Raw genomic sequence first — 24,823 nt, 5'->3', positions numbered from 1 at the left:
TTAGTTTGGACTCGTAGGAATGAGAAGTGAATAATTCTCTGTGCTGGTTTAGAATTTTCTTTCTTTTTGTCCAAAGGCGTAGGGTGACAATGTGTCCCAGATTCTTGTCTTTTGTTTTGGACAGACGAAGGCTTAAATATTTGGCAGTGTTGTCGCAATAAAAAAAAAAAATTACTAGAAAATAAGTTTGGGCAAATTATAATCAAACCCGGGCAGTAATTTTGCAATAAATATGTGCCTTACCTACAAAATTCTAAAATTCACAAGTTTAGGCTTTGAAAAAATGTGATCACTGTTGATAGAGATGGAGTGACAGTTTTGGGTCCTGGAATAGCAGAAAGAAAATACTAAGTAGGGAGTAAAGATGAGCTTACTCCTTGCAGGGGGGTGCGATGGGTGAATATTGGCACCGTGTGTGTGTGCGCGTGCGTGTGTGTGTGTGTGTGTGTGTGCACGCATGTGTGTGTGTGTGTAATTTTTCTGAATTCAAAATGAAATTTACCATATATTTTGATGAGAATTAATTAACGTGGCATAAATGTGCTAGCTGATTATCTTTTTTCTTTTCCAGGGAAAGAAATAGAGAGAGACACAAATCATCCCGGAATAAAGATGGCAGAGGGTCAGAAAAATCTGTCACCATTCAAGCTCCCACTGGAGAGCCCCTGTTGGCAAATGATTCTGCTCGGACGGAGGAAGTTCAGGTAAAGATCAAAGGCATGCAGTAAGCACACTGCCACTTGATCAAGACTCCATTCGGTCAATGTTTTCCTAAGTCTTGTTGCAATAGGTTCTCTTGGGTTTTTATCTTTATTTTTCCAGCATGTTAATTAGTTTATCTATGCCTCGTGGTTTCTTGTTGGTCTAAGGGCAGCCTGTCCTGCCATTGGCTCGTGTGGGGACTCTTCTGACGTGTGATTGGTAGGCCTGCTTTGAATGGTATTGAAAACAAGCCAGCAAGGCTGACTGACGACAGGGCAGAGAAGGGAAAAGTTATGGGCTGCAGTCCCTGGAGACGTGTTTTCAAAGTGGAACCGGATGAGAAAGGGAAGGACACTCCCTCCCTGAGTCGTGTGGGGAAGAAAGAAGAACAGGGAGCTTAGGACAGCCCAGAGTGAGCATCACTACTAGATATTTCCAATGAATCGGGGGCTGCACACTTAGATGCCTGGTTGGAAGACACAGATGAATGAAATACGCCCTGGGTCACGAAGAAGGGGCACAAATGTGTCAGGCAAGCTGAGGGATGAACAGCAGTGTGTGAGGTACCTCGGTGTCATGGCCGTGCGAGGACTGATGGGATCTGTGCTCAGAGAATGCATTTTCCCTGTCAAGGGAACAGCAGCCCCCCAGCTCCAGACACTTCTTATTGCTCAGGAAGTCGGTGTTCCTGGGTCTTGCAATGTTTAAGAAAAGCTGGAAACTAGGATTTTATGTGAAATCACCCAATTTTTAAATACAGCAGACCCTTGGACACCACGGGTTTGAACTGTGCGGGTCAACTTATACGTGGATTTTTTTTCAATAAATAAATGTATTTTGTCTTTCTTAGGATTTTTATTTTTTAAATAACATTTTCTCTAGCTTACTTTATAGTAAGAAAACAGTATATAATACATATAACATACAAAATGTGTATTAATTGACTGTTGGATATTGGTAAGGCTTCCAGTTAACAGTAGGCCATTAGTGGTTAAGTTTTGAAGGAGTCAAAAGTTACACTCAGACTTTTTTTTTTTTTTTTTAAGATTTTTATTGGGAAATTGGGGGATGGGAACAGTGCTGGGGAATTGGGGGAAGGGGAACAGTCAAGTTGCTGTCCTTTTGTTCTTCAGTCTAGTTGTGGAGGACGTTGCTTCACTGGCCCAAGTTGGCACCATCATTGCGCTCTTCCTGGGTGAGGCAGATCAGTCGCCGGCTTCTGGATGGCCGCTCACGCTGGCTGCTGGCTACACACGGTAGCCCATGGCAACCCACTGCAGCAGGGGCTGCAGCCTACACTGTGGCCGGCGACCCACGGCAGAACAGCTCCAGGTTGAGCTGTTGTTCAGCATCTTAGCTGTAGAGGGCAGTGTCACTGGCCCTCATATGTGGGATCTGAACCGGGGCCCTCTGGCATCCCAAGCCAGCTCTTAACCAACATACCACTCGCCGGCCCACACTCAGACTTTTGACTGTGCTGGGGGTGAGCACCACTAACCCCCACATTTTTCAAGGGTCAACTATATTGGCAATTTACTAATTAAAACAACAACAACAAAACACTGTGTGTGTTCTTCTCTCTGGGTCACCATTTTCTGGCAACCCAGCTGATTTAAATAAACATCTGAGCTACACTCAGAAACATGCTTGCATACTCTCCACAGCTCTTGAAGTATATGCATGTCCAGACTTGGCCCCTAATAAACTGACATATGCACACACAGCTGTAAAGATATAGGATTATGAATAAGTATACGAAAGGTCTGACAATTAAGTTTGCAAACTTTCCTCTGTGTGTTTACACGGTGGAAAGTTCGCGAACTTAATTGTCTGAATTTTGTATTTCTGTGTGTACAAACACAGATATGCATTTATAAGCAGGTAGATGGACTGAAATTGGAATTCCTCAGAGCACACAATGTAAAAAAGGTGAGTAGCTAAATCAGACTGGTGTTGTGACCAACAAAATGACCACAAGATACCAGTGGTAATTATTTCAGCATTGATTATCAACTGAATATTAGGTCCAAAACAAAACATGGAATCCAGTATTTGCCTTCACTAAGAGTGTTACAAAGTAAATTATTTTAGGTAGCAAGTTGTCCATTTTGGAATTTGTGGCTATTTTTTCTCCTGCTGATGATTTTTTTCTTTTTTAAAAATTGAAGTAAATTCGTACCCAGAGAAATAAAAGATCTAATGTGTAGAGTTTGATAAGTTTTAACAGCTGAATAAACCCATATAACTTACACCCCTGTCAATATATATATACTGCATTTCTATTAGTCTAGAAAGTTCTCTCCCAGTCACTTGCTGCCCCCAACTCCCACCTCTCCAAGGCAAGCCCTGGTTTGATTTCTATCACTATAGATTAGTTTTGCTTGTTTTAGAATTTAACATAATTGAAATCGTATTCTTTTATTTGGGACTTTTTTCACTCAGCATAATGATTTTGAAATTTATCCATTTTTTGGCATGTTTCCACAATTCATTCCTTTTTATTTTTACTGAGTAATATTCTACTGTATGAATATACCACAATTTGTTATCCCTTTTCCTGACGGAAAAAAATTTGGGTTGCACTGTTTTTGGCTGTTATGCATAAAGCTGTTAACAACATTCTTGTACAAGTCTTTTTGTGACATATGTTTTCATTTATTTTGGATAAGAACTTGGGAATGGAATTGCTGGGCCATAGAGTTAAGTATTGAAATTGGTGTGAAACTGCCTGACCAGTTTTCAGGAGTGATTGTACCATTTTATACTTCTACCCGCAATGGTTGAGAGTCTTGGTTGCTTCTAACTATTGATTTAAATAGTAATTTCTCTTGTGGTATGTGATACCGGTAACTTTCCAAGTTGAAGAACTATTTCTTCATAGGTCAAGACCATCGCTGCCACTATAATCATATTTTTTTCTCATCACTAGATTTGAGGTTATTGTTCAATTATGATATTGCTATCTTGCTGATTCAGCTGTTAAACTCAATTTTTCTAAGTTGGTGTCTTACACATTAATTTCACCAAACTTGCCCCTCCATCTGACTGTTTTGCTTTTTTTTCAAGTTGTATCCTAAACACAAATCTCTGAGGCAAAACCTTTGGACCCCATGTGACTTTCCATGGCCGCCTTGCTCTGTTGTTGCTTTGGAATGCAGTCCGAGTTGCCAGTGAAATAGCAAAATTGTTTAAAATCCTAACAACTGGATCTTGTTAAAATGAAGAGACTCATTGCTCCAACTAGAAACTATCTCCAAGTTTAAGAGAGAGAAAGCAAAAAAGTGAAAGCAAGCAAGTAAAAGACAGATACATCATAATACTCCTGGCATTTCCATGCCCTTGATGGTTAGTTTGTCATGAGCATGTGTGTTTGGGGAGGAATTTTTGAGGTGTCCTGGCCAAAGACACTTACATTGGCTTAGCTTGTTGGGTAAGAAAGAAACATCAAGGAGTGCTTGACACTGATCTTTATCAAATGGGTCTTAAAAACATAGTGGAGGTTTAAAAACAGTGTGTCCTAGCTGTGGGTAAGCTTTGATTTGCATGTAAGCGGTGTAAGTTCTTTCCCTCTGCTCTTGGCTCTTCAGAGCACTTCCAGAAGTTGAACTTTGCCTTTCATAACACAGCCTTGAATTGAGAAGAAAATGCAGAGGGTTTTCTTCCTAGGCCATCAGCAAGCTCTCATATGTTATAGTCTCACAAACAATAGGATTGTTTATTGCAAGGCAATAGCCCCGGACCCCTCCAAGCCTCTCGGGTTTCCAACACAGTGGATGGTAATCAGTGTCGTAGTAATGAATCACCTAAACAGAAAGGTTAAATTATCTTTTCTCTACCTGAAAAAGTAAATATAGGATACCTTTTGAAAAATGTCAATGGAAATTGTTAACGTTAAAAACTGCTACACTTAATCAGTTAAGCTTAACCAGTTAACCAGGAAGTCCATGTGTGCGGGTTGGTTCAGTGGGATGGGCCCTCCGTGTCCACTGTGGCTCCATGGGCTTGCTTTGTGGCTTGTGCAAAGGACCTGCTGTGCGCAGCTCTGCATCCTCACTGTGTTCTCCCCATCAGGATGACAACTGGGGAGAGACCACCACGGCCATCACGGGCACCTCAGAGCACAGCATATCTCAGGAGGACATTGCCAGGATCAGCAAGGACATGGAGGATAGCGTGGGGCTGGACTGCAAGCGCTACCTGGGCCTCACTGTTGCCGCGGTGCTCGGACTTCTAGTGTTCCTCACCCCCATCGCCTTCATCCTGTTACCCCCCATCTTGTGGCGGGAGGAGCTGGAGCCCTGTGGCACCATTTGTGAAGGACTCTTCATCTCCGTGGCCTTCAAACTCCTCATCCTGCTCATCGGGACCTGGGCGCTCTTTTTCCGCAAGCAGAGGGCCGATGTGCCACGCGTGTTTGTGTTTCGTGCCCTTTTGTTGGTCCTCATCTTTCTGTTCGTGGTCTCCTATTGGCTTTTTTATGGGGTCCGCATTTTGGACTCCCGGGACCGAAATTACCAGGGCATTGTGCAATACGCAGTCTCCCTTGTGGACGCCCTCCTCTTCATCCATTACCTGGCCATCGTCCTGCTGGAGCTCAGACAGCTGCAGCCCATGTTCACGCTGCAGGTGGTGCGCTCCACCGATGGCGAGTCCCGGTTCTACAGCTTGGGACACCTGAGGTAAGGGGGAAGGCTGGGGAGGCGGGAGGGATCACTGATGTCTTGCTAGACGTCAGCTGGCCTTCAGCAAGTGAAGGGTGATGACAGATGCCAAGGGCCAGGACCAGGGTCGGACTCCTTTCTTTAGGTTTTGAGACGAGCCGTGTGCGTGCTTGCATGGGTGCGTGCCTGTGTGTGTGTATATGGGTATGGTGTAGGGGTGTTCATGTACATTGACTTTCCTGACTTCCCGATGTGAGGGAGCAGACACTTGCTCTCATCCAGGTTGGAGTTTAGTTGGGCCTGCTCTCAGGTATTGGCAGCTCCCAAAAGTGATGGAGCAATGACACATAGCGATGGCTGCTGACCTTGCCCCTGAAACCGGCCTGTGAATGGTGGGCCAAGTGATCAGCCATTTCATTTGGTCAGAATGGTACATCTGGTTTCCCTTGTTCAGTGGAATTATTAATCATTCCTTTTTATCCCCCCACTCTCAGAGGTGCCTTGGTTTGGGCAGTAAATTACATGGTCACCCTCGTGACCCTCCAGTAAAGAATCAAGTCCAGGTTAGAGACACCAAACTTGTAAGGGTTGAGTTTTGAAGATGGATGCATGAGAAAAAGTTAGAAATACATTGAGATGTCATGCTTTAAATCTATGCATTAAATCAAATTCTTCTGTGGTTAACTAAAAGAGTGATAATCATCATTTCCTTAGTTAATTTTATTTTTGTTCGTCCCGAGGTGTACAGATTGTCATGCTTAGTCTTCAGAGAACACTTGGATTTAGGTATTATCAATCCTTATATTACAAATGAGGAAATTGGGGTTTCAGGGATTTAAATAATTTGTACAAAATAATATGGCTAGCCTCATTTCAGATTCACCCAGATGTCCTGAAACAGGGCCTGAGATAATGCCCTCAATAAGGCATCTCCCACTTTGTGTTTACTGGCCTATTTTTCTGTCTGTTTTCTTCCACAAACAATGAACTCCCTCCTGGGGATAGAGGCTGTGTCTCATTGCATCCTGAGTGCCTGGCCCGGAGCATGGCACACAGTTGGCACTCACATGGTCACTGGGTGAACAGATCACCTGGGATATCTGACTTTGCCCTCCCATTGGGCTCTCTGGCCCCTTGAGGCGATCCATGCCGATGTGTGTAACCTGCTTGGCACCTGGTAAGCTCTTGGTTCACTGTAGCCATCACTGATGTGATTTCTTGGCTGGCAAAGCAGCCAAGATCATTTTCAAGGGCACCTTCGTGGGTATTAGAACAATGGGCTTTGTCATATTTCTGGCTGGGGCCCAGGAAGGTGGCCCAACCCCCGTTTGGAGTTGGGTCACACTGCCAAACCAGCTTGGTGTTGGCACGCACCCCCTTTCACTCCTTGGGCTCAGCTTGTACCACCGAGGACTGGGTGATTTAGCATTCAAGGCTGCTGCCACTGGCCCATCACTGAAGGGAATCAGTGTCTGATTCTCATGCTCTATGCAGCACAGTCAGGTGTTTGGCATCCTCTGCAGATGCCTGTGGGGCTGAGAAGGCAAGTGAGTCAGTCAGAGCTGCTTATTCATCTCAGACAGCTTGCCTTCCCTGTATTTTACATTGGAGAGTGACCGGCCGACTTGTCTGCTCTGTGTGGAGCCCAGGACTGGGGCCCCAGGACACAGGGTCGATGCCTTCAGAGCTCTATTCCAGAACTCCGGGGGCTCACGGTCCCTCAGTGAGAGACCAGCGCACCACTGTGCAGTGGACAGTTGCTGACACAGGCCTGAGCATGGGTCATGGGAACACAGGAGGATGGGGGAATCCCAGGCAGTAGCAGCCATAAAGCCCAGTGGGAAGCAGTCTGTCTCAGGACTGGACAGGCTTGACTGAAGGGGAAGGGGGTGGGGTTGGGGAGAAATCCGGCTCTGGTCCCAGTAGAGATGAGTGATATATGGGACTCTGTAGATGTAAGTAGTCAAGACACTGGTCGTGAGTGAGGTCCGCAGTGGTTTTGTGTTTTGGCCTCATTCCAAGTAGGTGAGTTCAGAGGTAAGAAAGGGAAGGGCATCTTCTCGCCTGAGGTAGTGGGGGTGGTGGGGCTGACTTCCCTTCCAAGGCTCCCCCATGGCTCCTTCCTGTAAGACTGGATCAGGGTGGGCGCGGGGAGGGGACACAGAACAGCCACAGAGCAGTGAACCTGTGGTACCTGGTACCTCCCTCACCCATAGCCCTCACCCATAGCCCTGGGTGGGAGAGGCAGGATTGATTGCACAGTGTGGCCCGCAGGCTGGCTGCAAACCTCTCATGGTTGTCCTCTCTATGACCAGCAACTGCCCAGCCTTTACTTGCCGACCCTGAAGCCACTAACCCCAGGGAGACTCAAGGGCACCGCCCGGAGGAGAGCGTATCCAGGCGGGCTTCTTCCTTTCGGCTCCTCTCCAGGGTGCTTTGCCTCTCTCTCTCCCTCCCTTCACTAAGGCCCCCGTTGTCCTTGACATGGAAACCCTGGTTATGAGGTAGAAAAATGGCTGGGGAGGGAGAGACATCTTTATTCGCAGATAGAGCTCTCAGGCAGGGCCAGCCGCCCTGCGACACCAGCGTGCGGGAGCTGCAGCAAGCTTAGCACCTCCTCCCGCCGGCACTGTGCTCAGTCACCTGCCGATCCTTGGGCTAAATCGGGTCCAAACCCAGCGGTGGCGGGAAGAGTCGCTAGGCCAGAAATACAACTTCTAAGCCCTTTTGTAAAGCGTAGAAACAGACAAAGGAGTGAGTCGTGGGGTCAGAATAGCAGGTCTTCTCAGACTCGACGGGAAGAAACGCCGGCCACCCACTCCCCCTTTATGGAACGCGTTCCCCGGGGCAGCAACTTTCTGGGCTGAGCTGCAGAGCCATCGCGGGTTCTTTTTTTGTTTTGTTTTCAAAGATGGTTTTAGTGCATTGAATGAGTTATTCTTGAGAGTTGTCAAAAGAATCCCTATTCTTTAGTTTCTTAAAGAAAATCTGCTTCTTGTTAATGCTCATAAAAGGTCCTTGCAGTGGTCCTGCTTGTTGTCAGGAATGAAGGCATGGCTTATTTGAAAATGTTCAGAAATGGAAAAGGTTATTTATTGTACAAAGTGAGATCCATAAGTAGATGAAGAGACTTCCTTGGGCCTGCCGTGTGGCGCAGCTGGGATGCCAGCTCTGAGCAGCAGGGCCCAGTTCAGATCCCACATGAGGGCCAGTGATGCTGCGCCCTCTACAGCTAAGATGGTGAACAACAGCTCGACCTGGAGCTGGGCTGCCGTGAGTTGCCGGCAATGGCGTAGGCTGCAGTGGGGCTGGCCAGCAGCGGGCGTGAGCTTTTGTGAGCTGCCGTGAGCCACCGTGAGCGGCCGTCCAATGGCTAGTGAGCAACTGCCTCACCCAGGAAGAGTGCAATGACAATAATACCAACATGGGCCAGTGAAGTGATGTCCTCCACAACTAGACTGAAGAACAATAGGACAGCAACTTGTCTCTTCCCTTTTCCCGATTCCCCAATACAAAAATCTTAAACAAAAAAAAGAGAGTTCCTAACCTTTGCCCAGTGCCTTTGGAATAACAAAGGGCTTTTCGGATATTGGGTCTCATTGACGTCTCCTGCCCTGTCAGGGGTGGGAGCAGGTGGAGCCGTGCAGGGCTGCAGGGGGCCACCCCCTTCCTGTGGGTCAGACCCCCTGCCTCCCCCCATGCTCTCTACCGCAGCCTGGGGTCTCAGCACATTTCGTTTGTAATTCTCCACGCACATCTCACTTGTCACTTTGCTTGGCTCTGTTCTCACCATGAGTTGCTCACTTTTCCAGGATTTCACTGGAGACTAGTAAGTTTATCTGACTGTTGTTTGGGGAGAAATCCAGAAGAAAAAAGAGACTAAAAATGACATTTAATTATCCTAATTTTAATTTCTCCGTTCTGAAACTTTTACAGATAAATGCTGTGAATATTGGCACGTAGGAGCTAGTGTAATGGACCACTGACTGAATCCGAGATATACAACAATGCAAACCTTAACATTACATGGTGCCTACCACGTGCCAGGTGCCTTCTAAGCTCTGAACGTGCAATCATTTAATCCTAACAGTCCTGTGAGGTCGGCACTATTACCCTCCTTTTCAAATGAGGAAACTGAGGCACAGGAGAGTTCAGTAGGTTGTCTGTGGCCATGCCGTTTGTGATTGTGAGAGCCAGGATTTGAGCCCAGGCTGTCTGGTTCCAGAATGATCTAAAACTGTTTCACCCTAGTGCCTCTGAGTAAATGTGTTCGGATTCACGTCACTGCTTTAAGAGTGCATGAAGGAACACATAAGCATTTTTGAGTGCTTACCATGTACCACACTGGATATTGTTTTTTTATACATTATCGTATTTCTTTTAACTCATAGCTTCAGTGCAAGAAAGGAGGGAATGGGAGGATTGTCAGAGATGGCTAGCTCAAGCTCTGCAGCCATCCTTAGCCCATTGGCTCTTTTATTCAGTCAGTTAGCAAACAAAGCCTTGGCCTGTGTTATAACCACAGCAGTAGGCTTGAGCCTTTGTCCGGTCAAACCTTTTAAACTTTCTATACTTCACTTGTCCCAAAGAAGACCTCTTTGATCTCTTGCTGTAGTAAACTACCCTCAAACTTAGTAGCATAGAACAACGTTTTATTATTTTATTATCATGTCTCACAGTTCTGTGGGCTGGGCTCAGGCGGAAGGTTCTTTTGCTGGTCTAGCCAGTGGTCCCTATGTGATGGCAGTCATGTGGGGAGGCAGCTGGGGCTGGGCTTCTCTGTCTTCCCACGTTTTCTGAGGTTCTTACACTCCCCAGAGGGCTTCCCCTTTGGGAACTAGTTTATTAGGGTAGCTAGACTTCTTCCCAGAGCTCCCAAGAACACAAAACCAGACGCTCCCAGGCCCTTCAAGGCTTAGGCCTGGCCCTGGCCCAGTACCACGTGCCCTGCATTCTCTTGTTAAAACAAGTCAGAGCCCCAGCCCAGATTTAAGGCGAGAGGACTGCCCAAGGTGGGGGAACAATGAAGACTCCCACGCTACCTCGGGCCCTCATTCTCACAGTCTGCTTGGTCTTACTTTGTGTATCGTTCTCACAGATTTAATGCTGGACTTCTATCCCTCAAAAAGTCCAGAAGAAACATTTTCAAGTGGGGGGAAGAGCTCTGTAAGGAGACACATGGACATCAGTGAAAAGTGACAGCTGATAGTCATCAGCGAGGAGGAGACTGAAAGCACAAACCCTCGTCCCAGCCCTCTGGGACAACGTATCTGTTCATAGTGACCCACTTGGGAAGATAGTCATTTTGCCGAAGCTCCATTGCATCTAATGCAACCAGCAGGTTTTTAACTGGGTTTCGAAGCATCCTTCCTTCATGGAGGCTAAGAATATCTTGTAAACTGACGTTAACCATGGACCTTTTTATCAAAGGTGTGGTTACTGATCACAGAACCACCTGTGCTTTAGAAGAGATGATTCTTGGCTTGCTTTTCAAACAGTGGAAGTTTATGATTGTGCACGATTGTAGCATTGTTGCGTTGAAAAGGAACTCTGATGGACTGGATGTGTTCCCCCCAAAAAAATCATGGGTGGAAATGAGGAACATGTTACTGGACAGTGACGAAATGGCAATCCTTGTTATGAAGTGGCAAAGAACTTGGCTGAACTGTGTTCCTGTCTTAGTGTTTCGTAGAATTTATGAGTGATGAAATTGGATATTTGGCCGAGGAGATGGCCAAGCAAAATATTGAAGATGCAACTTGGGTCCTTATTGCTTCTAGTAAAATACGAGAGGAGAGAGATGAATTGAAGAAGGAATTGCTAGACAAAAAGGAATTCAAACTTTTTGGAAGATTCTCAGCCTATCTAGACTGCAAAGAGATGATGATGCGTGAACTGAAGGGAACACCAAGGGTGTGGCTGGATGACCGTTTGATAATGAGATTAATATGGGTGTGAACCAGGGATTAAATCATCCATTTCTGCAGAAACCAGGAATAAAGAGGGATTATGCCTGTAGAAACACCTTCAGCAGGGATTAAAGGAAGCAGAGAAAATGGGTCAGAATGAAAGAAGGCTGTGAACATGCATTATCCTTCAACCAGAGGGAAAACGATGCTGTCGCCCTAGTGGGCCCCTAGGGCAGAGCGTTTGAACCAAAGAGGGTTCTTCTCAAGCGTGAAGATCTGATGATGGAATTGACCCTGCAGGTCACTGGCTTGGGAGTCTTCACCCCTTTCTCTTTTCCCATTCCTCCCTTTTTGAATGGCAGTGTTTTTCCTGTCCCTGATCCACCTTGGTATTTTGGAAGCACATAACTTGCCTGGTTTCACACGTTCACAGCTGAAGAGGAATTTTGCCTCAGTATGAATTGGGCCTTGAGTCTCATCCATACATGATCTAGAACAGGGGTCGGCAAACTGCTGCTCGCGAGCCAGCGGCTCTTTGGGTACATACATGTGGCTCTGAAGTAAAATTGCAAATGAAAATAAAACTGTCATAGTTTCATTTATAAAATTTTAAAGGATATTATTTACATAATGGTGATTTAATTTGTTTTATGGCTCTTGAATAATTTTTAAATTGTTGTGAGGGATAGGATTGGTTCTTCCGTCTCAAAAGTTTGCTGACCCTTGGTCTAGAGGGTATTTAAATGAGGCTTTTGACTTTCAACTTACAGTTGATGCCGGAATGAGTTAAGATCTTTGGGGCCACTGGAATGGAATCAATATATTGTGCATGTGAGAAGGACATGAATTTGGGGGGTGGGGGAACAAAAATGCATCGGTTGAAGCTCTAAACCCTAGTGTGGCTGTATTTGGAGACGGGGCTTCTAAAGAAGTAATTAAGATTAAATGAGGTCATGGATCTGATACAATTAGCATCCTTTTAAGAAGAGACACCAGAGAGGCTGCACACTTTCTAACCCCTGTGCACGTGGGCCAAGGAAGGGTCATGTGAGGATATAGTGAGAAAGCAGCCATCTTCAAGCCCGTAAGAGAACCCTCCCCAGAAACTCAATTGGCCAAACTTTGATCTTGGACTTCTAGGCTCCGGAACTGTAAGAAAATGAGTTTCTGTTGTTTAGGCCACTCAGTCTATGGTATTTTGTTATGGCAGCTCTAGCTAAGACAGGAACGTATCACACACATGGGTGACTTTTGACCCCAGAACCCCAGGACACCATAAGATCAATGAGTGCAGCTCAACCCTGATGAAACAGAGCTCATATTGTCCCCCGTCCCCCACCCCCTCCAGCCCATGCCTGCATCCTCTCAACTTGAAGGGTGGCCTTGCTTCTCTTGACTGCACTTTGGTTTTCTAGTTATAAATGAGAAAGAGGGTCTTCTGGGGAGATTAAGGTTACTCCATTAATTCCAGGATATATCCAGCTCCCCTTGAAATCTTATGTCTGTGGTTCTGGGTCCAATGATATCCAAGCCGGTGATCACAACACTGATAGATTTGGCTGTCATGCTGGGCTGTGGGCCCCTCCTTTCATGTTCAAGTCTAGCATCCATTGTCTCGGAGGACCAAACGCCATTGGTGGTTAGATTTGGAGTGTGTTTTTAAATGGCCATGTGATTTACAATCATGGTTTCAGAGACAATTTCATTTTTAGAAATGTGCATTTGTTTAACTGCTTTTCAGTGAAGATATTTGCCAGTCGTTCCCCCCACTCCGTAAAAAAGCAAAGGATGAAAATGAGCAAGAGCGAGAGTAGAGTATGAAGGCCTGCTCAGATCTGCTTTGCTGTGGGAGATTTTTTAAGGCTGGCACAGAGCTGCCGTTTGTGCTTTGGCCCTGTGGTGCCTGTTAAAAGTGGTTTAATGAGCGTGTAAGGTGCTAGACACGGCAGCCCTGTGTTTGTACAGCTGTCTGCTGGCAGCAGCCACAGCTGGGACGGCTTCCCTCGCCTGGCGTCTGCCCCCAAGCCTCATCCTGAGGCCGAGAGGAGTCACCCCCACAGAGCATGGCCACCAAGGGGGAAGGAGTTGATGGACATATAGCTGGTGTAGGTGGCCTTCCCGCCGGGCCCCAGGTGGCAGGGCAGTGGGTCCCCTACCCTAAATGATGTGCTGTTGGTTTCCCCGGAGGTCTCACACTACAAGCAGGCCCCATGTTCTGCACACTCACCCATGGGTCGGTGAGTGTGATCTGATATAGTGCATGTGAGATGCTGACGGGTGTGATCTGATATAGTGCGTGTGAAACGCTGACACTCAAGAAGGCAGATGGGTGGGGGCCTGCTCTCCCTGTCCCTCAGAACCGCTGCCCAGCTCTGCTCAGTCCCTGCAAGCAGAGGTCCACCTGGCCAGGCTGCTAAGCCTCAGCCTCCAGACTTTTCACTGTGTGGAAAGTTCTCCCTGTCCCTCTTCCCAGCCCCAGAGGCACCAATGTTGGGAGATGTGAGGTCAGATAAGAGAAGGCCAGTCCAGCAACTTGGGTGGGTCAGGAAGTGCTGAATCACTATCTAAACCTCCTTCTTAGAGAACCGAGGCAGGTGTTGTCTCTGATGTTTATCTGGTGTGTCAGCGCAGTAACTTCATGCGTTGAGAAGCTGAGCTCCCATCCCCGGCAGGGTAGATGCAGCTCAGGTTGGACTGTGTGGAGGTGGCAGTGTGGTGTAGCTTGTGCCCTGAACCGGAAGCAGGGCTGTGAGCTTCCCAGGCAGACTGTGGCAATAGCCAAAGCGGTTACTTGAGGGGAAGGAGGCCTCTTAAATCCCCCCACGGGAAGAGGTCTGCCAGCACCTCTCTGCTGTGGGAGAGGCAGCCAGACGGACAGGAGGCCATGACTGGATCATCTGCTCAGAAGAAGGCTGTCTCGTCAGTGTTGTCACCACACTCAGAACCGCCTGGTAGATCGTGGCATCACAGCCAAGGGGGGTGACATGTGTGATAGCGACAGCTTTTTGTTATTTAGTTCCTGAGACCAGAAGAAACAGGTCATTGCACGTGCCTGTTACACAGCTCTAGTCCTCGTTGACAGACTGGTCTCCTCTGGGCACACTCTGGGGTGGTTTTACTTGTGTTATTGGAGAGGGCATTTTCCAGGGTTATACTTTATCATCAGAAACTTAACGTGGGGGCAGTGCAGGGCACGGAGAAGGGCTCTGGGTGCTCCCCCAGATTGCACTGGGCACCATTCCATCATAACCAGACCCTGTTGGTTCCACCTCCTTTCAGCTTCTGGTTGCTTCTAGTTGCTTCTATTTGGCTGTCTTTCAGTGGGGCACCCTTCAAAGCCTAGGCCAGGGACACTTTCCAGTTTGAGAATATGTATTTAAAGAACTTGGTCCCTGAAGCTTCCATGGAGCTGAGGAGCCAGCAGGCTGGGGTTACCCAGGAGAAGGGCCTCCACGGGCCTTGCCAGTGGCACAGCACTGCTGATCTGGGTCCCCTCTCAGGACGGGCAGGCTGCCTCATGTCTCAAACAGCCATGTGTGTCCCTCCTGCTCTATCGTGACGAAGTCCCAGAAAACCCAGCTTTTCTCGCAGCTCTTTGTGCAGTCTACCCCAGACCAGCCAATTTTTTCTCCTCCCTGTTCTCAAGTTCCAAGGTGCTCATTGCCTGTTATCTGTGTGGGACCTGTGTAAGCCACCTCTCCATATGCAGCTGTAGACAAACATTTTAATTAAAAGGCAGGAAGGTCAGGAGATACAGACACTCATGTGCTGTATCTCAGTGGAGGCGGCTGCAGCGTTCAGGGGCTAATTATGTTTGTGTCTCTGGGACTCACATGGACATTGCTGCGAGTAGTCCTGACTCTGTCAGACATGTCAGCTTATCTCCCAGCCCCGGGTGCAGTCAAGCCCACGTGCCCAGGGTGGAGTCCTGTTGACTCTTCTGGGGAGAAGTCAGATAAAACCAAGGGCACCAGTTGGTCTTTCCAGGCTGGGAGTTTTCACAGAAAGCCAAATCAGCTTTTATTTTGGATTCTGTATTTTAGAGTGTTTTCAAAGACCCTGGGTTCAGGCCTAAAATGCAGCCACCCAAAAAGACACAAATTACAGAGGAGGAGACAGGGTGGCCTTGGGACCCAGACAGCCTGCCTGTTAGCATCCTTTGGGTCTTCACTGCCAGATCACCCCTTCTACACACACACGCCCTCTCGTCCACCTCCTCCCTCTTCCCCCTCGTTTGCCCCCTTTTCTCATTCTCTCTCACCTTAGCCGTTGGTCTTAGCCCGGCCTTAACTTTCACCTGCCTCCATCATTCTTGCCCTAAATACAAGTGTGGTGGTTTCCTAAGGCTGTTGTAGCAAAGGACCACAAACTGGGTGGCTTAAATTCTCTCAGTTTTGTTGGAGGCAAGGAGTCTGACATGGGAGATGTTGATGGGGCCGCGCTCCCCCTGAAGGTTCTAGGGACGGACCCTTCCTTCTCTTCCTGGCCTCTGGTGACTGACAGCAGTCCTTGGTGCTCCTTGTCTTGCAACTGCATCACTCCAGCCTCTGTCCCATTATCACATGGCCTTCTGCTCTGTGCGTCCTTTCTTCTTATAAAGACACCAGTATGACCTTATCGTATTGTCGTTACATCTGCAAAGACCCTACAAGGTCGCATTCTGAGTTTCTGGGTAGATGTGGATTTGGGGAGACACTATTCAACACACCTCAACAGATTTCTCAAGCTGCTCTGCAACTCACCCCTGAGACCCTCTTGCTCTAACTGGAGACGTTGAGGAGGATTGTCTCATCTGCCTGTGTCTGCCCACACTGCTTCCTCTGCATTACAGCCCATTGTCTTCATGGTGTGACCATCATTCACCTTTTAGGACTTAACTCAGAAACTCAGCTCTGCCTCGGTGGGTCTTCACCTGCACCCCCCCCCATTCCCCATCCCCAGTCACATGTTCCATCATAGCCCCTGAGCCACTTGATTGCTGTCATCACCGAAGCAAGCATAGGCCCACTGAGGTCTGGTTCACATCCATATCCCAGTACTTGGCACTTAGTGGGTGCTCATAATTCATATTTGCCTATGGTTGGAGTTGGGGAGGCTGGTTATTAGGGTTTTTCTGAATGCCGGCATCCTTAGTCAGCTTGCAGGATAGTGAGTACTCGCCCAGAAAGGAGGCCTTTGCAGATTTTGTTCTGTGACGAGAATACTGTCTCTTTAGTACTTTCCTGTCCACCCCTGCCTAGGTAGTCAGAATAATGGCGGCTGGTATTTACGTGGGGTGTTAGCATGTAAGAAATGCTTTCGCCTTTTTCACATATGAAGAAAGTTGTTTTTGTTGACAGAACAAAAGGGAGCAAATGAATATTTGGAAAGAAGTGGCTGACATTGAATGAGACTTCCCTACCTGGCCCTGTCAGGAAGCCCCTCCTCCCTGCTCTGGAAGAACTTAAAGGTTGTATAGTTTAAGAGTCTTGGACTGGATGAGCTCTAAAGCTTTAAGATTTCTGGTTTTAATAGCATGCATTAGTTTAATGACAGAAGTGACAGTCGGGTCTAGGAGAAAGTGAATGAATAGGAAATAGACAATCCTGAGTGTGCACACAGGCTTTCCAAGGCCACAGGGCCCTTATCTGCAAAATAAGAGAGTGACAGAGGGAGTGCATGGCCACAGTGGTTTCCTTCAAGTATTTGATAGGCTTTCACAATAGAGAGGTGCTTGGTTCTAGGAGGAAGCGGTGGGTGGATTTGTGGGTGAAACTGAAAAGGAAAGTCATTTCAGCACCAAGTAAGAATGAATTTTCTTCTCAGGCTGAGGTTGGATGTTGGTCTAGGGTGTTAGGAAAAGCACTGGTGTGTGGATTTCACGTTTGGACTAGATGGGCTCTCATTTCTTTGATTCTCGTGTCTCCGCTTGGGCGAACACCAAGATTCTCTTCATTTGGTGGAGAGTAGAATTTTGTGATTCAGTATAAGTGGAGGTTCAGTCATGCTTTTGTGCCCAGAGTTTGCATGAATATTCTAGCCACCCCCCAACCCATCTCTTGCTGCAAAAATGTTCCTACTCATTGGTTACATGGTAATATTTTATACTTAAATAATCCTTTATAGTTTATAAATGCTTTCCCTGGCATCATTGTGTTTACTCGTCTCAACAACCACACAGGATAATTGGTATTATCTCTCCATCATGGGCCAAGAAACAGGCCAAGAAAGGGGAAATGACTTAGACAGGCGTGCAAACTCACAGGCTCAGACCTGGAATCCAGACCTCCTGGCTCTGAGGCCAGTGCTTTTTTCTACTTTGTGGACCATGGATGCCTCCCTCATCGCTAGGCTTGATTTTCAGGATGCTGAGCGTTGGCAGGAGATACTGCATGAAAACAGAGAGGACCATAACTTTATAGTCTAAGTCCCGAAGGACAGCGGAGTGGAGGAGCTCAGTCCTGGCTCACTTCCTGTGACGTTCCCTCATGTTGGCCCTTGATGGGGAGGGTGGTGCGGGCTCACATGGGGCCAGATTAGCCCTCCCCACCTCCATGGCCATGTAAGCTCACAGTGCCCCCATTCGTGAGCCACTTGCCGTGGGGCATTCACTTTTAAATGTATTTTCACATTCAGTCTTTAAAACAGATCTAAACCAGGTAGGCAGTTCCTCCTTCGGAAGCAGAAAAGAGGAGGGTTGAGTTTCCAATATTTTTCATGGCCTCAATGCCAACTGACTTTTAAAGTCTGGGAAAGTCATAGAATTTGGAATCGCCCCCATTGATTTTCAAGCTCGGGACATAACAGCCACCGGTGACACCAGACCTCTGCCAGAAGCTGGTGTATGTGGATCTCGTAGTCTGTCTTAGAATTTCTGACTAGCTACCTGCACCAGGCTTGTCCCAGTCATTTCAATAAACTTTCAGCAATACATTTTATACAGTTAAGGAATTTGGAGCTTACTTATGTTATAGCCAAGTTTTCTATGTTTGTTTGTTGGTTTGTTTTTTCCCAACCCGGCAGATGAAGAACCTGAGGTTTGGAGAAATGAATTAATGTGTTCAAGGTCAAAGAATAAATGAAAGAGCCAAGAGCCGTGTTTTCTGGGGTCAGCGCCAGGATCATTTGCACAGCGCATACTTTCTCCCATGGACAGAACATGGGGGAGGCATTCATTTGCTTTTGTTTTTGTTTTTCGGAATATATCTTTCAAAAATATGTCTTCCAGATTTTTCTGAAGTTAAATTTGAACTGTCTTTGGAGGTGCTTCTCTCCAAGTCTGTTTAAGAAATGTAGCACAAGGGTGAGCCCCTCTTCTCAGTTGCCATGGCAGTTATATAACAGTTGTCAACGACACTAGAAGTGTTTTGTGGTTGATTAGACACAAAGGGTGCAGCGTTTCACATGCCACCCTCTTTGTCCTGAAAAGAAAACAGGCCAGTGAGGCAACATGGTCAACGGTGAGTTTCAGATTTACTAATAAAAGTGGCTGTTGAATTCCCCCCCGACATCGGTGCCAATCTGTTGCTGCCATCTTTTCCATGAGTTCAAGTTTGGACCAACCTGGACCCAGCAGAGTTGAGGGGGTTACTTTCCCAGTAGTCACAATGAGAACGTCTGATCCTGACTATTCCATTATCCGTGTTGTCGTTTCGTAGGCATATCTGGGATTCCTGAATTTGTGTTTGGTGTGTTTCCCACAGATAATGTGGCCTGTGAATGGATATTTCCCTGGACAGTGGCATTGGAGGGTGTATGGAATGGGGTGTTAACTGACTTTAGAGGTCTCTCTCTTGGGAGAGTTCTCCTTACCACGGGTTTTTGGTGGGGCCCTGTCCCCAGCATGTACATCAGGCCCCATCTGCCTGTGATGCAGGTGTCTGCATAAGGCTTGTGTAGTCAGGTCACTACCTAGTGTCTCTAATTATGACAGTGACAAGAGAGATAGATAACAAGTTTCTCACCACCTTGGCTGTTCTCCCCACCCCTACCCACCTTCTCAGCGATGATATGGTCAGGAGACTGGGACTAGTTGAAGGGTTTGCTTTTGTTCATCTCTGAGGCCCTTTTTGCCTCTGAAATTCTGAGGTTTTATGAAATATATGCTGAGGACTGACCCTATACCTATGGGATGCTAGTTGATCCAGTGAGTATTACGTACCAGTGAGGAAGTCAAACGAGGTGTCCCTTGTGTGGGGACTTTCACAGGCTTGTTGAGGAGAGGAGCACACTGGAGGACACCACTAGTCACATGTATGGCTGTTGATGCTGTGAGTTTAGGGACAGATCACTGGGGACCAAACAGTTGGAAAAGATCCTAAAAGAAACTGGTCCTGCTTTGGCCTTGTATCTTACCAAGGAAGAGGCAGGAAGATATTGAACCTTGACATTGGCTGAGGAAAAGGGTCCTGCCTCCTGGCATTGTGGGGTTATGCATGACTTGGGCTGATGCCAGGGGGGTGCCCTGCAGGATGTCCCCTCAGTAGATGCTAAATTGTTCTTTTACTGGGAGCCAAATGATGTATTAGTAGTATGCTACTTTTAACCTAAAGTCAGTTATCTAACAAATTCATCCAACCCAGAGCATGAACCAGGAACCAGCACAGAAATTAAAAAGACCTTAGGCTTTGGACTGACATAAACACAACTCGCTGTGCTGCTGCGGGCACCTCTTAACTGGAGCAGAGCTCCTTCCTTGGGTCCCTCGAAGCCTATTTTCTCTATTTGCGCCCGCGTGGAGGGTGTGTGAGAACAGAAAGGTGAGTGTCGGAGGCAGGTAGGGTGACAGCAACTAGGAATGACCTTGATAGCCTACAGTAAGGAAGAGTATAGAGGTGTGCAGACAGCCTCGCATACTCAGATTGCAAGGTGGGGTGTGGGGACAGGTTGCCCCTGCCCTACAGGGTCTGATGTCTTCACTGTGCTCTTTACGTGGCACAGCTCATAATTAAGGTGTGTCGTCATCATCCCGAGTCACCAACAAGACTTACATCCTATATTACAGTTTACTCTCTTAAGGTGAAGAAAGGCATATTGGATTTTAGTCCGAATCTCACAACCATTTTGTTTTTTAAGTTGGGCATTCCAGTTCGTTACTTTCAGTTCTGTGGAGCTTCACACACCCCAGTGTTGCTAGATATGTCAAGTGTGGCCCAGACGGTTTTCAGTAGGCGAGGATGTGCCCCGCTCTCAGATGCATTTCTACGCTTCCTCTGAAGGTCCCTCAGCTCCTGTGTTCACTGGGCAGCCTGGGGGTGGTCAGCCAGGTCCACGGCTGCATCTGAACATTCTGGTGCCTCTGGAGACGGTGGTTCTGGAGGAAGAGAGTCCAGTCTGAACTTTCCCCCTTGTTCTGTGCTTCTGAACAAGGGTTCTCAATCTTTGGGAGGACTGAGACTCACACAGGTAACTTCTGGGGCTCCTGCCCCATGTTACTGGCACCATCCCACCGTAATGATCCCTGAGGGCCACCAGGGATTAGCGTGAGGCAGGCTGTGTGTGCTAGAGGGTGGCAAGGTGTGGGGTACGCACCCCAGCCTGGGCAGACACCCCTTCTTGGGGCAGCCCAGTGCCCTGTCTGTGATTTGTGGGTGTAGAGTTGAGAGACAGGGCCGCCGGGCTCATATCCAGCCTTGCCTCTCCTGCCTTGCAGGCCCCGGCTGAGTTCGTGTGATCCCCTGGGCCCCTCCTTGCGGCTGAACAGAAAAGCCTACACCCAACAGCCACGAGAGGGTTTGCTTTGAAGACGGGCCTGAGAATAACCTCTGGGTTGCCTTTTAACTTTCAAGTGTTCATCAGGGAAATCATTTTCTGCTGGAATCCAAGCGCTTAGAGATGTTTCCATGTCAGGATAGGAGCGTGGGATGGAATATGTTCACCCCAGCGTATCTGTGTTTCCGTGGCTCCTTGTCTCCCCAAGCCCAGGGACTCGGGCAAAGCAGTGCGCCGGGTGCGAAGCAGTAAAGATTCAGTCGAGGGAGTGTTTGTGTGTGTCGGCAGAGAGAGCGCCGTGGTCAGTCTCTGGGTGGAGCGGGAGGTGAAGAAGCACTTGCTTCCTTCCGAGATACCAGAGACAGACAGGCAGGGAGGAGATGGGGCCGTGCTGAGCTGGAGATTCTCTGGGCAAGGCTCTCAGTGGGAGAAAGATTGTGACACACAAACCTCACCTCCGGGACCACTTCACCTCCTCAGGAGGCTGTCCTTGCACTCACCCAGATCCCAGGCCATCAGAAGCTGTCCTCTGCTTCTTGACCCCTGTGTATTCCAGTTAGTTGTCACAGGGCTTCTGTTCCATGTACACGAGCCTAAGGAGACACCCCTTCCATCTTATCTGCATTCCTAGGGCTCAGCAGACGTAGGTACTCAAATATGAAAGTGATGAGTGAGCAACAAAGGAACTGAAGGAGTGGGGCTTTCAAAACGTGGATTTGCTCTTAGGAGTCTAATAGTTCCATGATACAAGGTTGGTCTCGCCGGATTTCCCCAGCCTCACATGGGTGTGTATATCTAGGTTGAAACAAAGCGCCAGCCGAGTGCAGGTCACTGACCCAGGCACTGCTGGGATATAAGTAACACAGCTTTGCCGGGGCTCTGCCCTCAGGGAGGTTAGCTAACTGAGTTCTAGATTGTTTTTTAGACTCTGCATTAAACTCTGGGGGCAGAGTCCCAAGGCGAGCCAAGGGGTGGGTTGGCAAAGTGCCCAGCTGATAGGTTAGGGTCTGTGCTGTCTTGGTGTCAAGTACAGATGCGTGAGCCACTCGGAGAGCCATGGAGCGAAGCACGGTCATCTAGGAATTGTGGTTCCAGTTCCATCGTGGTTCCTGGGCTACTGTAAATAACGCTTGTAAGCTCATCTACTTAGAAGGGAACCAGGAAGGGAAATATAAGGGCAAGATACAAACAACGTGGTGGAGTTTAGCACACTGGTTGTTGGTGGCAGTACGGATGCTGTCCCACAGAGGCCACACCTCACAGGAAAGGAGCATAATTTGGAGGGTTGTCAGCGCAGATTGGAGCCCCAGCCCGGCTGTTCGGTACATGCAGGCTGCTGTGCAGGGCATAGATTTTTGAACCCCCGTTTTCTCACCCTGAATGATTGTGGGGGAACAAATGAGATGAGCTATGGAAAAACCCGCCCTGCATCTAAGACCAAGACCGTGTCCTCTCGCTGAGTATGGGCACCGTCCCTCCCTCCTCTCCACCCTCTTCTCTGCTCCTGTGCCGCTCTCCACGGGGCCAAGCAGGTGCTAGGTTAGAGATCGCCGCAGGGCACGGGGGTGAGCTAGCTGGCCTGGCTAGATGGGATGGAAGGGGGGAGGAGTCAGGATTAGCTCCTATCTGCAGCAGCGTCTTTCACGCGTGCTCTGCCCTGTGTGGTGTAGCTCTGATCTATAGAAAATGAAGAACCCAGCGTTCCTTACACCGGGACACTGAGGTGTATGGGGTACACTGCCTTAGGCCTGAGAGCCTGGGACCCACGCTTTGTTCTTTCCCTTGTTAGCTCGGTCCATTCTCTTGACCGTTTTGGGGTCTTCATTTTCCTCTTTCATAATCTAGGAAAAATGGGAAAGTTGTGTGTACCCTAAACAATTCTAACTTAGAACTTACTCTTTTCTCAACTATTGGCTAGATGGGATATGGCTGATGTGCCTGGGAGAGAGCACAGAAGCCACTTGATGACGGGTCGTAGTTTCATCTTTAAATTCCATCCTGGAGACAGAAGATGTGGTGAAACCCAGTAGCCAGCCTTCTATGGGAGGTTATCCTTGCTTTTGTTACCTGACTCCAAAAGGATTTTTGTTTTTCGCTTAGGACCTACGTATTCAGTGAAGAAGCTTCGCATTAATTTTGCCCTCTTTTCCTCAGTATCCAGCGAGCAGCCTTGGTGGTTCTGGAAAACTACTATAAAGATTTCACCATCTATAACCCCAGCCTCCTAACAGCATCCAAATTCCGAGCAGCCAAGCACATGGCGGGGCTGAAAGTCTACAACGTAGATGGTAGGTGCCTTGAAATGATGTCTGTGGTGGGGGTAGGGAGCAGTTTGGGCAACAATTTAGTTTCAACGTCACAGCCCACTTGGTTCTGCCTCCTCTCAGTGTCTGTCTTTATGGTACAATCTCATTTCAGAACAGTTTCTTCTCTCTCTCTCTCCCCCCACCCCCTCTCCCGGCAAACATATTTGCAGAGGAATGTTGATTTACAGTCTGCATCTGTGGGAGGTTCATTCATTTTGGGATTTTATGATTGAAAACAATAGTGATGTGTATTTCCTGCCTCCTGCTGGGAACATCTTAATGAAAACTATTAGGAAAGGGCTGCTTTTCAAAATTTGGATAAATGACCCCAAAGACTCAGCTACCCAAAACCGTTAAGACTATAACTCTCAGTGGTTCCGGCATCTGGTGAGATACTTAAAGACATTTCTCAATCCTGGCTAGGAGCTGGAGTTGAGTGGGTGGCAGGAGGCCAGAGGCCGGGCTGGGGATGTCAGAGCTGTTTGAGGCTATCAGATGGTTAAGTGCAAGAAACAGGACACGGTGTCATTTCTTGCTGGGCAGCCTGATCAGGGCAAGAGCTTTGCGAACCCTGGAAGAGAGGATCATGTTGTTAGCAAGTCAAGTGATTTATAGAGGGTGTCAATTTGGGGTGGCGATACTCTCCCTGTTTTTGTTTGATTTTGGTTTTTGGTGAATGAGATGTGTACTCTGGTGAATCGAGAAAGATTGGTAAAGTTTGCCTGCGAAAATTCCCACTAACCAAACCAAGTCATTCACCAAGAAGGTGATTTATGAGAAAGCATGAGATTTGCCTTGTCCTCCTGAGAAGCCCAGGTGGCCAGCGGTCAGGGGCCCGAGACCAAGGGCTCCGTCCAAGTCTGTGTTAACAAACGAGCTAATGGCAAGTCCTCAAGTGTCGGTGTTTCCTGTACACGTTGTGGCTGCCGTGACATTGCAGCACGCCTCAGGTCGCTGTGCGTAGTCAGTTTCGCTATGGCCTTGACTTTCCTTTTTCTCTGTCCTCGTTCTCCCATCCCTCTCATTCTCTCTCATTATCTTGTTGCTGAAACGTGACGTTCCAACTGCCCTTACGGCCAACCCGAAACTTTCTGTAACGGATGGTGAGTCACATCTTCATACTCGGTGTGTTACTTTTGGCCGCCATTTTAATTGTCAAGCGTTCTTCATCCCCTTCTGAGTTCCTTTTCTCCATTTCCACGGATCAGATTGGGCTTTAGAGACCTGTCCTTCCTCTCGTGAGCGTATTGACTATGGAGCAGGGGACCCGTTCACCCTCCGGAGAAGTCACTTTGGGGGATTGTGTGCTTCACAGGGGGTGGGTGGGTGGTCCTAACAGACTGTGGAACTAGCATTCAGCTCTGGTTTGCAGCCGCATGGCATTCAAACTGTTCTTCCTCCACTGTCCTTTCCCCAAAGGCCCCAGTAACAATGCCACTGGTCAGTCCCGGGCCATGATTGCTGCAGCTGCTCGGCGCAGGGACTCCAGCCACAATGAGTTGTATTATGAAGAGGCGGACCATGAGCGGAGGGTGAAGAAGCGGAGAGCGAGGTA

The 24,823-nt window shown here is 47.9% G+C and overlaps 1 protein-coding gene across 3 annotated transcripts in view; it reads left to right on the top strand.

Moving 5' to 3' along the window:
• The window catches only part of VANGL1 (VANGL planar cell polarity protein 1), a 54,549-nt gene that overhangs the window by 20,101 nt on the left and 9,625 nt on the right, over positions 1-24,823 (top strand). For all 3 annotated transcript variants that reach the window (XM_019661466.1, XM_019661468.1, XM_019661467.1), the window contains exons 3-6: positions 572-704; positions 4,774-5,381; positions 23,117-23,250; positions 24,688-24,820. In XM_019661466.1, the coding sequence (XP_019517011.1) occupies positions 572-704; positions 4,774-5,381; positions 23,117-23,250; positions 24,688-24,820 (1,008 nt within the window). The remainder of the gene's footprint in view (positions 1-571; positions 705-4,773; positions 5,382-23,116; positions 23,251-24,687; positions 24,821-24,823) is intronic.

The sequence above is a fragment of the Hipposideros armiger genome, unplaced genomic scaffold (assembly GCF_001890085.2).
Source record: "Hipposideros armiger isolate ML-2016 unplaced genomic scaffold, ASM189008v1 scaffold_349, whole genome shotgun sequence".
Lineage (NCBI taxonomy): Eukaryota > Metazoa > Chordata > Mammalia > Chiroptera > Hipposideridae > Hipposideros > Hipposideros armiger.
Note: the sequence above shows the minus strand (reverse complement) of the source record. Positions and strands in the feature narration are given on the sequence as shown.